General features: G+C 43.1%; 1 protein-coding gene across 1 annotated transcript in view; it reads left to right on the top strand.

Annotated features, from left to right (window-relative positions):
• The window catches only part of ME3 (malic enzyme 3), a 224,818-nt gene that overhangs the window by 140,714 nt on the left and 65,559 nt on the right, over positions 1–18,545 (top strand). Inside the window, exon 4 of the mRNA XM_023558533.2 lies at positions 6,455–6,530. Coding sequence (XP_023414301.2) covers positions 6,455–6,530 — 76 coding nt within the window. The remainder of the gene's footprint in view (positions 1–6,454; positions 6,531–18,545) is intronic.

Genomic DNA, 18,545 nt, shown 5'->3' with positions numbered 1-18,545 from the left:
CTTGAGGTCTGTCTCATTCCAGCACTCATCTTAACCATTTGGCATATCACCACAGATAATGACACACAGGTCATTTATGGGGTGCCTGTTGTATGGTTGGCGCTGTGCTAGAGCCTGGGGCTTTAGCAGTGAAAAAAACAGATGCTATCCTGCCCTCATGGAACATACAGTCTAGTGGGAGGAGACACACATCAAAACTATAATTTCCTACATAATGGAGTTACTAACTCACAGCGCCAAAGCACTCTTACCAATAAGGAATTATTTTTCTTTGCTGACATTTCCAGAGATCTTTGAGGGCTGAGATGAAAAGAAGCATGAAGTCCCTCAAAGAAGGGGAGCCTTGCCTCTGCGTTAACCAGAGCAGGTCCAATATTTTTTTATATATATCAGGCATCTCTAAAAGATTTTGTTGAACAAAGTGTGCCATGGCTAGGTTATGTTATGTTGCACAACAACCCTAAAATCTCAGTATTTAAAACAACGTTTATTCTGTGCCTCTGCACCATGCCCCTTGCAGATTAGCTGGGGCCTATTCTCTATGTTGTCCTCACTCTAGGACCTGGACTAATATAGTAATCTCATCTAGAACTATACAAGTTGCTGTCACAAAGGGAAAAAGAGAGAAGATGCTGACTCACACAGTGGCTTTTAAGCACTTCCATCCAAAAATTTCTGGCATGTTGTATCTACTCACAGTTATTGGTCAAAGCAAGTCACATGACTGTGCCTCATTTCAGTGAATCAGAGAAGTGTAGGCTGCCATGTGCCTGGAAGAGAGAGAACCAGATATATTTGGTGAATAGAACTAATTGCTTCCATATATGGCTAGAAAGAAGAGTTTCAGCCCTGTTCCAAGCTAAGCAACACATAATGAATATGTCTTTTGGGTCAATTGAGTTAAATATTTGAAAGAATATAGTAGATGCTCAGTGGAATTTTTGTTAAGCATGAATACATACCCTTCCTGCTCCACATGCTTACCCCAAAGCTCCTTGCAGGAGTAGTCCCACTTCCCTAGCCACTCCTCAGCCTTTGGTCACTGGGCTCTAATGACCAAGCATCAGCTAAGAGAGAAGCTGGGTCTTGTTTCTAGGGAACTGAGGTAGGAAAGTCCAAAATTTTGAAAGCCATAAATCAGGGAACAGCTATTTATGTCCTGAACAATTCCCTGTAAACAGAGTCCCTGGGTGGTGCAAAGGCGAAGCACTCAGCTACTAACCTAAAGGTTGGCAGTTCAGTCCAGCCAGAAGCACCTCAGAAGAAAGGCCTGTTAAAGCAATACCATTTATAATAGCCCCTAAAAAAATAAAATACTCAGAAATAAATCTAACCATGGATGTAAAGGACCTATATAAAGAAAACTACAAAACGCTATAGCAGTAAACCAAAAGAGACCTACATAAATGGAAAAACAGACCACGCTCATGGATGGGTAGACTCAATATTGTGAAAATGTCACAATCTACAAATACAATGCAATCCTGATCCAAATACCAACACAGCATTCTTTAAAAAGATAGGAAAACTAATCATCGACTTTATGTGGAAAGGAAAGATGCCCCAGATAAATAAAGCATTATTGAAAAAGAAGGACAAAGTAGGAGGCCTCATACTAACCTGATCTCAGAACCTACTATTCAGCTATGGTAGTCAAAACAGCCTGGTACAAGTACAACAACAGACACATTGATCAGTGGAACAGAATCGAGAACCCAGATGCAAATCCATCTACATACAGACACCTGATCTTTGACAAAGGCCCAAAGTCCTTTAAATGGGGAGAAAAGACTGTCTTTTTAACAAATGGTGCTGGCAAAACTGGATGTCCATCTATAAAAAATGAAACAGCACCCATATCTCACACCATACACGTAAACTAATTCAAAAGGGATCAAAGACCTAAATATAAAAGCAAAAACTATAAAGATCATGCAAGAAAAAGTAGGGTCAACACTAGGGGCCGTCATATACGGCATAAACAGGATACAAACCATAATTAACAATACGCAAATACCAGAAGATAAGCTAGATAAGTGGGATCATCTGAAAATTAAGCACGCTCATCAAAAGACTTTACCAAAAGAGTAAAAAGAGAACCTACAGATTGGAGGGAAAAAAATGGGCTATGACATATCGAACAAAGGACTAATCTCTAAAATCCCTATACAAAAGTTCAACACCTCTACGATAAATAGACAATCCAGTTAAAAAATAGACAAAGGATATGAACAGACACTTCACCATAGAAGACATTCAGACAGCTAACAGACACATGAGGAAATGCTTGTGATCACTAGCCATTAAAGAAATGCAAATCAAAACTACAATGAGATACCATCTCACCCCAACATTACTGGCACAAATTAAAACAACGGAAAATAAATGTCAGGCTCCAGGGACATTGGAACTCTTGGGCACTGCTGGTAGGAGTGCAAAATTGTACAATCATTCCGGAAAACAATATGGCGCTTCCTTAAGCTAGAAATAGAAATACCGTATGATCCAGCAATCCCATTCCTAGGAAAATATCCTAGAGAAATAAGAGCCATCACACTAATAGACATATGCACACCTATGTTCACTGCAGCATTACTCACAATGACGAAAAGGTGGAAACAACCTAAGTGCCCATCAACAAATGAATGGATAAACAAACTCTGGTACATACGCACAACTGAATACTAATACTACACAATGATAAAGAACAGTGATGAATCTGTGAAACATCTCACAACGTGGATAAATCGGAAGGGCATTATACTAAGTGAAATAAGTCAATCACAAAAGGACAAATAATGTATGAGACCACTATTATAAAAACACATAAAAATGTTTCCACACAGAAAAAAACAATCTTTGAGGGTTACAAGGTAAGGGAGGGGTGAGGAGGGAAAAACATAACTAGACAGTAGATTATGCGGTAACTTTGGTGAATGGTAAGACAGTAAGTAATACTGGGGAAGTCAGTACGACTTGACCAGGGCAAAGTCATAGAAGCTTCACAGGCAAACCCAAACACCCTGAGAGACTGAGCTACTGGGCTGAGGCTGGGGACCATGGTCTCAGGGCACACCTAGCTCAACTGGCATAACATAGTCTATAAAGAAATTGTTCTACTGTGGTGAATAACATCTGAGGTCTTAAAAGCCTGTGAGGGGCCATCTAAGGTACATCTACTGATCCCAGCCTGGCTGGACCAAAGAAGCATAAAGAAGACCAGAGACACAAGGGAAGAATTAGTCCAAAGGACTAATGGACCACAACTACCACAACCTCCACCAGACTGAGCCCAGAACAACTAGATGATGGTACCTGGTTACCACCACCGACTGCTCTGGCAGGGATCACAATAGAGGGTCCTGGACAGAGCAGGAAAAAAATGTAGAACAAAATTCAAATTCACACACACACACACACACACACACACAAATACCAGGCTTGCTGATCTGACAGAGAATGGAGAAACCCCAAGAGTACAGCCCCAGATACCCTTTTAACTCAGTACTGAAGTCACTCTTGAGGTTCACCTTTCAGCCAAAGGTTAGACAAGCCTATAGGGCCAACAATCACACACCTGAAAAATGTGCTTCATAGTTCAATTCATGCATAGGAAACTAATGGGCACACCAGCCCAAAAGCAAAGACAAGAAGGCAGGAAGGGACAGGAAAACTGGACGAGTGGAAACAGAAAATCCGGGACAGAAGAGGAGAGTGTTGACACATGGCAAGACTGGGAACCAATGTCACAAAACAGTTTGTGTGTTAACTGTTTAATAAGAAACTGATTTGCTCTGTAAACTTTCACCTAAAGCACAGTTAAAAAAAGAAGAAGAAAGGCCTGGGATCTACTTCCAAAAAATCAGTCATTGAAAACCCTGTGGTGCACAGTTCTACTTTGATACACATGGGGTCACCGTGAGTCAGAACAGACTTGATGGCAACTGGTTTGGTTTCTTGGTTTCCCTTTAAACAGCAACCTCCCAAGTACACATTCAATATAATTTTAAGTATAGAACTTTTATTTACTCACAATTTTTCAGAAATATGTTGTATGTTATATAAAGCAGGGCATGTATTCACTTAAACTTAAATATATGTTTTTTTTTTTTCTCCCTCAAGTTCCAAAATTGCTTCCCTGAGGTAAACAGGAAAAACTTGGAAGAAGTAATCAGTGGCTAAAATTATTTTTGTTTTTTTCCTGTTCCATTAATGGCTATTAACAGTGAGATTCCCGTGAGTGTCTCTAGCCCAGAAGCCTATCTTCACAGCACCAGGAGCGGTAAAGGACATTCTGTTCTAATTACTCAGAGGGATCATTATCCTTGACAAGGACTCAGTATTAGCTCCCTGCAGGATGTTCTTTGCCTTGGGATCCCCAGGGCAGCCTATAATTCATTCACGCAGAAGCTGGAAGCATGGCTGCCAGGCCTAGGGCTTCCTGGAGCTTCCCACCTTCCTGCCTCCCTTTGTGCCTCAGAGCAGGATGATAACATCAGATTTCAAACACGTTACACCAGCTGTCAAAGGCAGTGCCTCACAGGGCATCATTCATTCCTAGATGCTTTAACTCTTTCTCAAGACAGAAGATTGAAACAGACCCAGCTGTGGAATACAGCGAGATCTATGGCTGACCCTTGTAGGGATTTTGCATGCTTGAGGTCATTTAATCCTTATAACTACCGCATGAGGTAGGCCATTACTGTTCCCATTTTATAGATGAAGAAACTGAGTCTTCAAGAGTTTAAATTATGAAAGGTCAGTGGAATCAAGATTCAAACAAGGTCTTTCTAGCTCCAGAGTTCATGCTCTTTCAAACCTGCACAATTCTGTGGGAGCAAAGAAGAGGGACTTACACCAAGAAGAAAGTCCACTCTTCCTGGAGCATGCCACTGATTAAGGTATCAAATAGCAAGGCCCTATAGTAGCAGACCCACCATAATCCTGAGGTCTCAGAGTCAGCCTGTGTCATACAGGTCAGGCCTGCCTCTCCACCCCGCCTCCTCTCCCTGAGGGCCATAGAGGGTAGGCTCCATGTCTACTCTGTACTAAAATTAAAGGCGAGGATACCAGGCTCACCCTGACAGTCATGGGGCCTGGGGCAAAAAATAGATGCCCACATACCTTAGGGCTAAACATTAAAAGTTCTAAATCAAGCTAACGTACTGTTAAAATATATTCCATCTTCCAATCTTTACAAACATACCTTCATGGTGGTTTGGAAGTCCAGGTTTGAATTTAGAGTCTAACCAAAAAAACCCAAACCTGTTGCCATCAGATCGACTTCAACTCGTAACAACCCTTGTCTTAGTCATCTAGTGCTGCCGTAACAGAAATACCACAAGGGGATGGCTTTAACGAAGAGGAATTTATTTTCTCCCAGTCTAGTAGGTTCCAAGTCCAAATTCAGGGCTTCGGCTCCAGGGGATGGCTTTCTCTCTGTGTCGGCTCTAGGACGGTCCTTGTTCTCAATCTTCCCCTGGTCGAGGAGCTTCTCAGGTCCAGGGACCCTGTGTCCCAAGGACGCTCTCTGCTCCCGGTGCTGCTTTCTTGGTGGTGTGAAGTCCTCAACTCTCTGCTTGCTTCCCTTTCATCTCTTGAGAGATAAAAGGTGGTACAGGCCACACCACAGGGAAACTCCCTTTACATTGGATCAGGAGGTGACTTGAGTAAGAGTGGTGTTGCAGTTTCACCCTAATCCTCGCCACACAAAATTACAATCGCAAAATGGAGGACAACCACACAATACTAGGAATCATGGCCTAACCAAGTTGATACACACATTTTTGGGGGGACATAATTCAATCCATGACAATCCTATAGGACAGAATAGAACTGCCCCATAGAGTTTCCAATGCTGTAAATCTTTACAGAAGCAGACTGCCACATCCTTCTCTGGCAGAGTGGCTGGTGGATTTGAACCATCAACCGTCTGGATAGCAGCCGAGCACTTAACCACTGTGCCACCAGGGCTCCAGAAAAAAACTGGCCCACTCCTCTTCCCATCCCCAGCTGCATTCCATACCACAAGGGGCCTCATGCACATGTGTGTGGACAACCAAGCCCACATGTCCAAGTTCCAGCTAGGGATCCACTCACCAGTGATGTGGCCTGTACTCAGTAGGAGGGACCAAGGAAAGAGGCCACACATTACCAGGAAGTAGACTTTGGGCCATTTGGACAGGAAATTCTGGGGTCCTGGGTGCCTGGAGTATGGTCTAGAGGGATGCAGGGACAGTGAAGGCTCCGGTGACCTTGACTCCATGGACTTCTTGCTCTGTGGAGAGATAGGATTGGAGGAGAGCCAGAGCAGGGCCCTTAAATTGTTGGGACTTTGGGCAAAGACCCTTCTTGCCCAGGTCTATGGCAAAATTAGATGATGCAATGACACATAGTACTTGTGGTCTTTCCTCTGTTCCCAGTCTGACTGCCTGGTTTCTCTTGTTTCTCCTAGTGGGCTGTTTATCACCATTCATGACAAAGGCCACATTGCAACAATGCTAAACTCTTGGCCAGAAGACAATATTAAGGTAAGATCCTGTTTTCTTTGCTATTGTTCTATCATTGGGTGAATCCTTTTATCCTGGTCCAGATTCCTTCCCAGCTACAAAATGAGACATTATGACACTGAAGGCCAGATACTGTTCCTCTTTCCCAGGCCCAGACTATAGATCTTTTATAGCCAAGCACAAACACACTAAGGAACAGAAGTTTGTATTAACCAGGAACCCATGGTGGCATAGTGAAGTGCTGCAGCTGCTAACCAAAGGGTCGGCAGTTTAAATCCACCAAATGCTCCTTGGAAACTCTGTAGGGCAGTTCTACTCTGTCCTATAGCATTGCTATGAGTCAGAATCGACTCCACGGCAACGGGGCTTTTTGTTGTTGTTGTTTAGGCACCCATGTGAAATCTTCTTTTTTGGAGCTGGGGGGCGGAGCAGTCAGGGAGTGGGTCTGAAGATATGTTCATCATATATTGAACACCTGTTAAGTACTCGATGACAGTTTCCATGATGGATACAGGAAGAAATAGGAAGAAGCTGACAGTTCTTAAGGAAAAGAAGACAGAGACATAAAAGACTAACAAGATGAAACATGATGTAAACAAGGTACACAAAAAGAGCTGAGGGTGTTCAAAAGAGACAGATTACTTTTAGCCTGAGGGGAATCTGGGAAGACTTCGTGGAGGAAGTGACATTGAATCTGGGACTTGAATTGAGGATAGAGCTTAGACAGATAGGGACTGAGGAGACTAGGATATAGGGTGGGGACGTTCTGCACCAAGAGAAAAAGCTCATGATTCATACTTGGAAATGTGTACTCTTGGGTGTATGGGGGGGAGAAAGGAGAGATATATACAGGGTAACATAATAAACTTGGCCCTTCTTCCTGAAATATTAACTTTACTCAATAGATATAGGAAAAAACCTATTTTATATAATAAATAAGATATAACATGGAATTCAAAATTCATATTAATTTTTAATATAAAACATGCAGCTTTACAGAAATTTTTTAGCCTCTGGCTAGACCCCCAGACCTACTATCGTAGGGTCTTCTGTGGAAGAGTTTGAGGGATTCTGGCACCTAAGATCTTTGTCACTTCTGCAAACAAAAGGGGTGAAGCAAAACCACAAAACATCTGCTGGCTGTTGTTGAGGGCATTTCTGGCACATGACTTGGAAAGGGTTGGTGCTGACAAAGTATAGATAGTATGAGTAACTCTCAGGGTCAGTAAGAGAACTTGGCAATGCTAACACCACCCTGCCTCTCGACTGGGAGGCTATGGCACTCCCATCATCTTTTCTTCTCCTGAGCCTCCCTCCCTCAGTCCCTGCCAATTCCCTCAGCTGCTCCACCGCACCCCACTGAGCACCAAATACAGCTTCTCCCACTCTCTCTTGGTGTCCCACCTACTTCTGGCCCTCTAGCAGAGTGTTGGAGCCCTGGTGGTACAGTGGTTAAGAACTACAGCTGCTAATCAAAAGGTCAGCTGCTAACCAAAAGGTCAGGAGTTCAAATGCACCAGCTGCTCCTTGGTAACCCTATGGGGCAGTTCTACTCTGTCCTATAGGGTCATTATGAGTTGGAGTTGACTCAATGGCGATGGGTTTAGTGGAGTGTCAGCGTTCAAAACTGGAGGAAGCAGGACACGTTCTTGGCTCTCAGGAGCAGAGTTTTTCAAGGAAGGAGTATCATTGGACCCCCGATGTTGTTGGCTGCTGGGCTGTAGGGGAAGGATGGTTTAGAGGAGCTCTTGAATCAACTTGGAAGATTAAAAAATGACTTCTGTGGTTTCCAAGACTGAAAGCAAAGCTGCAAACTGAGAATGTAAGAGAAGTAGGCCACAAGGGAAGTGAAGCCAAAGCCCAGGGCTGGGGAGACCATGAAGTTTTGTGGGCCCTTCTTGTTCAGGGAGGAGGGGGCGGGCCAGGCCACCCAGAGCTGTCTGGCATAAATCACAAAGAGGAGTGAGAACTGCTTTTCCTACTCTTTCCCACAGTGACCATTGCCCGGAGCTGGGAGGAAGGCTCATCTGAGAGTAGCCCTCCTCCCTAACAGCTTTCCCAAGCTCCTAAATCTCTTCCTCATCCCATTCCCAACAGCTCCAGAGGAGGAGGTGCTGAGAGGTGGTTGGATAGTGGAGCCAAGGGAGCACCCTCTGCCACTGGGCACCAGGAACTTAAAGCGTTTAAACGTGGGCCAGATTGCTACTGCCAAGTCCTATCTATTGTGCACAGTCCCACCATGCATTAAGCCTCACTCTGTACCCAGTGTCAGGGGGTGGATTTCCTAAGAAGCTATCTCTGAGATAGAGATTATCATATAGGAAGTCTATTAGGGAGTGCTGTTGGGATCGACACCTGTAGAAGGAAAGAAAGTAGGATAGGGCAGAGGGGGGAGTTTGATGGCAGTGAGGTCTCAAGGAAGACTCAGCTGACATTTGAGGAGTGAGGAGTCTTAGGATCTGAGATGTCCCTTCAAAGCTGTCCCAAGGTGGGACAGGGAAGCCAGGTCTTTAGACCTCTACATTAATCAGTCATTGGTTGCAGGTCAGGGGAATAAACCTTTCATTCCTGAAAGGGGACCAGGGCAGCATGCCACCATATCCAGCTCACACAGCACAGTGCTAAGTGCTTTATATAGATTAACTCTTGAATTCTAACAACCCTATAAAATATAGGGATTATTATTTTATTATTATTCCCATTTTATGGACAAAAAAACTGAGATGTTAAGTTCTTTGCTAGTGATTATTGGAACCAAGATTTAAAGCTAAGGAGTATGCATTATTTATATTGGGAGAGAGAGAAGGAAAAGAAGAGAAGGAGGAAGAGGAGGAAAAAAAGAAGGAAGAAAAGAAAGATGGGAGACAAGGAGAAAACAAAGAAAGAGAAAGGAGAGGAATGCTGTACATAGTATGTCCAAGAAGCCAGAACCAGAGTAAGCCAGGAATCATGATCCTAAGGTCAGTCTTGGGCTAGTCCCATTGGGTCCACCTAGGCCAAGGAGTGTGGGCAATAAGAGCAAGGCAGACAGAAGAAGACCTAGCACATTGCCTCCCCAAATGCCCTTTAGTCATCTGAAGTACAAAGGAGTTTGGAGTTATAAAATCCTTCCAAACAAGGAAAATGTTATCCTATTGTTGTTGTTAGGTACCATCAAGTCGGTTCCAACTCATAGCGACACTGCACAACAGAACAAAACACTGCCTGGTCCTGCACCCTCCTCATAATTGTTGCTATGCTTGAACCCATTGTTGTAGCCACTATGTCAATTGATCTTATTGAGGGTATTCCTCGTTTTTGTTGAACTTCTACTTTACCAAGCATGATGTCCTTCTCCAGGGACTGATCCCTCCTGATAACATGTCCAAAGTGTGTGAGATGTAGTCTCACCATCCTTGCTTCTAAGGAGTATTCTGGTTGTACTTCTTCCAAGACAGATTTATTCTTTCTTTTGGCAGTCCATGATATATTCAATATTCTTCACCAGCACCACAATTCAAAGGCATCAGTTCTTCTGCGGTCTTCCTTATTCATTGTCCAGCTTTCTCACGCATATGAGGCAATTGAAAACACCATGGCTTGAGTCAGGTGCACTTTAGCCCTCAAGGTGACATCCTTGCTTTTCAACACTTTAAAGAGATCTTTGCAGCAGATTTGCCCATTGCAATGCATCTTTTGATTTCTTGAGTGCTGCTTCCATGGGTATTGATTGTGGATCCAAGTAAAATGAAATCCTTGACAATTCAGTCTCCTCTCCATTTACCATGATGTTTCTTATTGGCCCAGTTGTGAGGATTTTTTTTTTTTTTTTTTATGTTGAGGTATAATCCATACTGAAGGCTGTGGTCTTTGATCTTCATCAGTAAGTGCTTCAAGTCCTCTTCACTTTCAGCAAGCAAGGTGTGTCATCTGCATAATGCAGTTGTTAATGAGTCTTCCTCCAGTCCCGATGCTCTGTTCTTCTTCATATAGTCCAGATTCTCAGATTATTTGCTCAGCATATAGATTCAATAGGTATGGTGAAAGGATACAATCCTGACGCACACCTTTCCTGACTTTAAACCACGCAGTATCCCCTTGTTCTGTTCGAATGACTGCCTCTTGATCCATATACAGATTCCTCATGAGCACAATTAAGTGTTTGGGAATTCCCATTCTCCACAATGTTATCCGTAATTTGTTATGATCCACATAGTCAAGTGCCTTTGCATAATGAATAAAACACAGGTAAACATCTTTCTGAGATTCCCTGCTTTCAGCCAGGATCCATCTGACATCAGTAATGATATCCCTGGTTCCATGTCCTCTTCTACATCTGGCTTGAATTTCTGGCAGTTCCCTGTTGATATACTGCTGCAGCTACTTTTGAATGATCTTCAGCAAAATTTTGCTGGCATGTGATATTATTTGATAATTTTCACATTCAGTTGGATCACCTTTTTTGGGACTAGGCATAAATATGGATCTCTTCCTGTCAGTTGGCCAGGTAGCTGTCTTCCAAATTTCTTGGCATAGATGAGTGAGCACTTCCAGCGCTTAATCTGTTTGTTGAAATATCTCAATTGGCATTTCGTCAATTCCTGGAGCCTTGTTTTTCGCCAATGCCTTCAGTGCAGCTTGGACTTCTTCCATCAGTACCATTGGTTCCTGATCATATGTTACCTCTTGAAATGGTTGAACACTGACCAATTCTTTTTGGTATAGTGACTCTGTGTATTCCTTCCATCTTCTTTTGATGCTTCCTGCATCATTTTATATTTTCCCCGTAGAATTCTTCAGTATTGCAACTTGAGGCTAGAATTTTTTCTTCACTTCTTTCAGCTTCAGAAATGCTGAGCATGTTCTTCCCTTGGTTTCCTATCTCCAGGTCTCTGCACATGTCATCATGATACTTTACTTTGTGTTCTCGAGCCACTCTTTGAAATCTTCTGTTCAGCTCTTTTACTTCATCATTTTTTCCTTTTGCTTTTTTTTTTTAGCTACTCAATGTTCAAGAGCAAGTTTCAGAGACTCTTCCAACATCCATTTAGGTCTTTCTCTCTTGTCTCTTTGATGACCTCTTACTTTCTTCACGTATGATTTCTTTGATGTCATTCCACAACTCATCTGGTCTTTGGTCATTAGTGTTCAACACTTCAAATCTATTCTTGCGATGGTCTCTAAATTCAGGTGGGATATACTTAAGGTGGTACTTTGGCTCTCCTGAACTTGTTCAAATTTTCTTCAGTTTCAGTTTGAACTTGCATATGACTAATTGATATGTAATTGATGGTCTGCCCCTGGCCTTGTTCTGGCTGATGATATTGAGCTTTTCCATCGTCTCTTTCCACAGATGTAGTCAGTTTGGTTCCTGTGTATTCTATCTGGCGAGGTCCATGTGTATAGCTGCCGTTTACATTGGTGAAAAAAGGTATTTGCGATGAAGAAGTCGTTGGTCTTGCAAAATTCTATCATGCAATCTTTGGCATCGTTTCTATCACCAAGGCCATATTTTCCAACTACCCAATCCTTCTTCTTTGTTTCCAACTTTCACATTCCAATCACCACTAATTTATCAATGCATCCTGATTGCATGTTCGATCAATTTCAGACTGCAGAAGTTGGTAAAAATCTTCAGTTTCTTCAGGTTTAGCCTTAGTGGTTGGTGCGTAAATTTGAATAATAGTCTTATTAACTGGTCTTCCTTGTAGGTGTATGAGTATTATCCTATCATTGACAGCATTGTACTTCAGGATAGATCTTGAAATGTTCTTTTTGATGATGAATGCAATGCCATTCCTCTTCAAGTTGTCATTCCTCGCATAGTAGACCATATGATTGTCCAATTCAAAATAACCAATACTAGTCCATTTCAGCTCACTAATGCCTAGGATATTGATCTTTATGCTTTTCATTTCATTTTTGATGATTTCCAGTTTTCCTAGATTCATACTTCATACATTCCATGTTCTGATTATTAAGGGATGTTTGCAGCTGTTTCTTCTCATTTTGAGTTGTGCCACATCAGCAAATGAAGGTCCCCAAAGCTTAACTCCATCCATGTCATTAAGGTCAACTCTACTTTGATGAGGCAGCTCTTCCCCAGTTGTCTTTTGAGTGCCTTCCAACCTGAGGGGGCTCATCTTCTGGCACTATATCAGACAATGTTCTGTTGCTATTCATAAGATTTTCACTCGCTAATTCTTTTCAGAAGTAGACCACTGGGCCCTTCTTCCTAGTCTTAGCCTGGAAGTTCAGCTGAAACCTGTCCTTCATGGGTGACCCCACTGGTATTTGAATACCGGTAGCATAGCTCCCAGCATCACAGCAACACACAAGCCCCACGGTACGACAAACTGACAGCTGCACGGTGGAAAGTTTTTGCTGGGCTTTGAAACCCAAGGATACTGCCTGGTTTGCCCTCAGTCTTTTGACAGTCTACTGAACTAGTAGCTCCCAGCAGTACCTCCATTGATGTCACAAAAAATAAGATGCAGCATCTTCTCGCTGAACAGTGTTAATATACAGTAGGTCTAAATTCAGTCCATTGGGAAAGACTTTGTGCTCTATATTGGACCTATTGCATTGTTCAACAGACATTTATTAAATACATTATCATACTGAGACATCAGGCTAAATGCTGAGGAATCAAAGATGACAAGACCTGCTACTATGAAAGACATGAAGATGGATATAACTATACAACAGGGAAAAAAAATGATAAGTGCTACGGGCCAGGAAAATGCTATGTGTATTTGGAGGAGGGAGTAAGAACTTCCAGAAGGGAAAGTTTCATGGAGCAAGATGTTTTTGAACTGTTTCTTGAAACATGATTTGGATCAAGGCGACAAAGGAACTGAGGAGTAAAATGGCAAGTAGTCAAGAAAGTACAAACTTTATACAAGATTGCAAGTATTTTAGTTGGATGGAGCATGAAGTTGGGGGGGAGGAATTCAAAGAACAGATTGGGTCTAGACCATGGAAGGCCTTGAAGCTAGTCTAAGATCCTTGGGCTTTATTTTATAGGCAGAAGGAACCATTGGAGGTTTGGGGACAAGAAAATGATAAATCTGGGTATGCTTTGCAAAAATGAAATGGAGTGGGAAGAATCTAAGAATAGAGAAGCCAGTCAGGAGACCACTGCAGTGGCTCAAGTGAGAGATGGATAGCCTTGGGGCAATAGCAATGGGGATGAAGATCATGGAAAAGATGTTAAAAAATATGGAGAAAGTAAAATCAACAGAACTTGGTAACCAATTGGCTGTGGTTGACTAATGACAGAGAAGAGGCAAAGAAATTGGGCAATTTTGAGCCTGGGAAATGCAGAGTAACAGAGGGAGGTAGGATACCAAGAATAAATGTCTTGGAGAAAGGAGGTTTCATTTGGTTTGGGACCTGTGGAATTAGAGGGCTATTAGACATCCAATTAGAAATGTCTAGTAGATAGCTATAAGTGTCTTCTGCTTTGAGATGGCAGTAGATGCCATTGGAATGAATGAGAATATCAAGGTTAGAATGCTGTTGAGCTTCTCATGGCCAGACTTTCCTAAAAGTTGCATTTGCCAAGGTCTTCCTTTGGTTTCCCTTTCATTCATTCATTTAACAGATTATTATTGCATTGTCACAGTAATGATGAACTAGAGAGATAATAAACAATTAAAATTCTGATATATAATCTTTATCCCAAGTAATAATCATTATCAAAATCATAAGGATAGTGGCTATTTACTGAACATTTAGTGTATACAAGGCACCTGGTTAAAATGACACATATGTTATTTCATTTAATCTTTACAAAAACCTGATAAGTTAGATATTATTATTATCCCCATTTTATGGGAAATTGAGGCTCAGAAAAGTTATCTATTTACCCGTAATCACATATGGCACGACATCAAAAAGCCTAGATTGAAATATTGGTTATCATACTCCAAAGCCCCTGTTCTTAATCTCCAGACTATTTGGTGAGATAAAATGTGCCCACATACACACAACAAAAAATGTTAAATAAGAACCCAAGTGCTATCGCCATTGTCTTAGGCTGAGTTGTATAGAGAAACAATACCAATGATGCGTATATGTATATATAGAGAGAGAAATTTATATCAAGGAAATGGCTCGCGTGGCTGTTGAGGCTAGAAAGTCCCAAGTCTGTGGCTCAGGCTGGAGGCTTCTCCTGACTCACCGAGCTGCCAAACCAAACCCAGCGCCGTCGAGTCGATTCCGACTCATAGTGACCCTATAGGACAGAGTAGAACTGCCCCACAGAGTTTCCAAGGAGCACCTGGTGGATTTGAACTGCCAACCCTTTGGTTAGCAGCCGTAGCACTTAACCACTACACCACCAGGGTTTCCCACCTAGCTGCAGGGGCTGGCAAACCCAAGATCAGCAGTTCAGAGAGCAGCCTGCTGGCTCACAGCCTGTGGGGGCTGACGAATCCCAAGATCAGCAGTTAAGCTAAGCCCCAAGAACTGGAGGTCAGATGAACAGAAGACAGCTGCAGGATCCAGAGTGATCAAAAGCCAGCCAGCTTTTCCAGAAAGACCACATATATTGGATGCAGGCCACACCTCCAGGAAACTCCTTTCCACTGATTGGCTGCTCCTAGCAGATCTCATCATGGGGAAGTGATGGCACTGTATCAGATCTCATTATGGAGGTGGTTACATCATTATATAGCTGCCAAACTACATCATAACTGCCAAACCACTGAGAATCATGGCCCAGCCAAGTTGACAAACAACCTTAACCATCATAGCCATCAAATAATTTGTAGCACCTTGTGCAGGGTTTGGCATGCAGTGGGTACTTAATAAATGTTTGTGGAAGGCAGGCAGACAAAACTGAAGGATGAGCAGGCTAAGTGTATAGTAAAGTAGATATAACCAATTCAGGGAAAGGAGAAATTGCATTAGATTGTAATCTGCAGGATTTGCACTGTTCGAGAAAGTGGAGAAGGACCTTCCAGGAGAGAGGAATACAGAGGCTAAGAGGAGAGAGGCTATAGTTGAGTTCAGAGGGAGGCTGGAAGAAGTTAGGAAGCCATTTTGGCTAAAGTAGGCAATCGTGTGCAGATGTGTAGTAGGAGATACATTTCAGAAGGTGTGTTGGGTTCAAGCCATTAAAGATTTAAGCATTATGGACTCTATTCTATAGACAAAAGCCACTAAGAGTTTTTGAGCCTGGCAGTGGCATAATGAAAATGGCTTTTGAAAAAATGAACCTGACATTGGTTGGTAGGAAAGCTTAGCAGGAAGAAAGATGAGAGGCAAGTAGTCTAGTTGTGAAACTGTTGCAATAACCTAGGTATAAGCACAGTAGGATTGGGAATGGATGATCAGTGGAGGTGAGACATTCCAAATAAAGTTGGCAGAGCTTCTCTCAGGGGAGTTGGGCATGCAGTAGAGTGCACTTGGCCATTTCCAGGCTGGGAGGAAGCACTGCAGAGCCCCTTCACCATCTTGAAAGGCCACAGAGATTTAAGAATTACACCTTGGAGCAGCTGATTCTTCTGTTTAACTCCATGTCACTCACTGTCCCTCAGCAGAGAGAAGGATGCTGTCTTAGGCTGGGTTTTCTAGAGATGCAAAACCAGCAAAGTGTATAAATATATAGAGAGAGAATTATATCAAGGAAACAGCTCACATGATCATAAGGGTTGGAATGTCCCAAGTCTTTGGATCAGGATAGAGGCCTTTCCCAATTCACAGAGCTGCCGAAGCTGGTGAACCAAGATGAGCAAGTTGGAGAGCAGGGCTCCTGCTCACAGGTTGTGAAGGTTGAGGAATCCCCAAGGTCGGCAGGCAAGACCACAGAGTTTCTCCTGATTCACATAGCTGCGGGGGCTGGTGAACCCAAGATAGGCAGGTCAGGGAGCAGTACTCTTGCTCACAGGCCATGAAGGTCGACGAATCCCAAGATGACAGGTAAGCTGCAAGCTCAAGTCCCAAGAACCAGAGATCAGAAAGAGATAGCTGTTGGATCCAGAACAAGACAACCACCTTTGCAAGGAGAGCAGGAAGGAAGTAGGTGGAGGAAGATGGAGAGATAAAGGCTGAGGGGATGGTGAGCCATCACAGGCGCCACCCCTGCCAGTAACACTCAGCAGATTCCATCATGGGGGTGATCACATATCACATTTCACAGGGAAATGATCACAACATTATACAATTTTCAAAACACTGAGAATCATGGCCCAGCCAAGTCAACACACAATCTTAACTATCACAGATGCTGAGAGAATGGGAACCAGAGTAAGGAAGCTTTGTTGAGGAGAGATAGTTAAGAAATGCCCAGAGTTTGGACAACAGGAGCAGCATGTGGACATAGGCTCCAGCAGGAAGAACTGCCAAGAGGAGGTCAGAGGCAGGCTGTGGAGAAGGCGGTGTCAGGGCAGGGCAGAATTTTCCAAGAGCACATGTGCTTTCACCCAGCTGAATGGGATGGTAAAAGGAGCCCTGACCCAGGAATCCAACGCCTGATTGGAATCCCGACCTGCCATATACATAAGCAAGGTGACCTTTGTAGGTCATCTAATCTTTCTAAGATAACCGATGTGGAAACATCCAGCCCAGGGCCTGGCATGAGGCTGAGACTTAACTAATGTGTATAGAACAGTAAGGTCTTGGAGCTTCAGCTTGGTCATCTGTAAGACCATGATAACAATCTCTGACCTGCCTACCCGCCCAGGCTACCCCACCTGACCTGGGGTGAAGATCAGATGACATGAGGCAACAGACCAACCTAAAGGGAAATAACCTGGGTTTGTGGCACTCTCTTGAGCTCTCTTTTCAGTAGTGGAGGGGTGTTTTAAGACACTGTACCTCTTTGTGTTAAAAGGCACCAGCCCATGTGTGCTCCCACTCTTGGGAATATAGAGAATAGAAGTAAGAAATTGCCATGGATCTTTTGGGTACTGGATCATAAACTCTTCCAGGGCAAGACTGGGTCTTCATCTCTTTATCCCCAGTGTTCAGCACTGTATCCACATCGGTTGAACTGAACGCATGGGCACCATAGCTCAGAACCAGTCTTAAGTCTTGACCCCAACTCAAGTTTCAGTGGAGAGATGGGTGGCCCTGTAAATTTGACTTCACTTAGAGATAGAGGGAATCAATGATGGCTAGTAGAATGGGTTGTTTTTCCCTAATAAACCCCCAAAACCCACTGCCGTCGAGTCGATTCCGACTCGTAGCGACCCTATAGGACAGAGCAGAACTGCCCCATAGAGTTTCGAAGCAGAGCCTGGCAGATTCGAACTGCCAACCTTTTGGTTAGCAGCCATAGCACTTAACCACTACGCCACCAGGGTTTCCTTTTCCCTAATACTGACCTATATGTGATTTCGCTGTCAGCTCAGGGATTCTTCTTGGCCCAACATTCAAGACCCTTCACAGTCTGACTCCTGACTGCTTTTCCATTCTTTTCTTTAGTATAACCTGCTTCTCTGTGATCACTAGACACATACTACATGCCACACACACACCTCTCTCCTGGTTCCTACTTTCCTTTTGCTTCAAATGCCATTGGCCCCACTTGTGTTCCCATAATCTCTACCTGTCCAAACTCAATCCATTTTCAAGGTCTGGAAGGTGCATCCCCTCATCCATCAAGAGTTACCTGAGCTCACTACAGGAAGTAGCTCTCCCTTCTCTCAACCTCTGCTGTCCTTTGTGCTGCTCTGCCACACTCATACTTTCTTCCCAGAATCATAATTATTAATATTCACTTCCTCTCCTTTTAGCTCATTAGTTCCACAAGGGCTGAGCAACAAATCCACACATATTTGTTTTTACACATGAGCAAACCGAAACTCCTTACCCCAGGATCTAGCACAATGTCTTAGGCAAAGTAGGTGCTTGATAAATGTTTATTGTGGTTGTCTATCATTTGGCCATCTGGTGTGATTTTTCCTATGTGTTATAAATCCTACCTCTATGATGTTAATGAGGCAGGATTAGAAGCAGTTATGTTGATGAAGCAGAGTTCAATCTACCCAATTACGTTGTATCTTGAGTCAATCTCTTTTGAGATATAAGAGAAGCAAGCAGAGAGAC

This window comes from Loxodonta africana, chromosome 7, assembly GCF_030014295.1.
Source record: "Loxodonta africana isolate mLoxAfr1 chromosome 7, mLoxAfr1.hap2, whole genome shotgun sequence".
Taxonomy (NCBI): Eukaryota; Metazoa; Chordata; class Mammalia; order Proboscidea; family Elephantidae; genus Loxodonta; species Loxodonta africana.
This window is presented reverse-complemented; position numbering and strand designations above follow the sequence as displayed.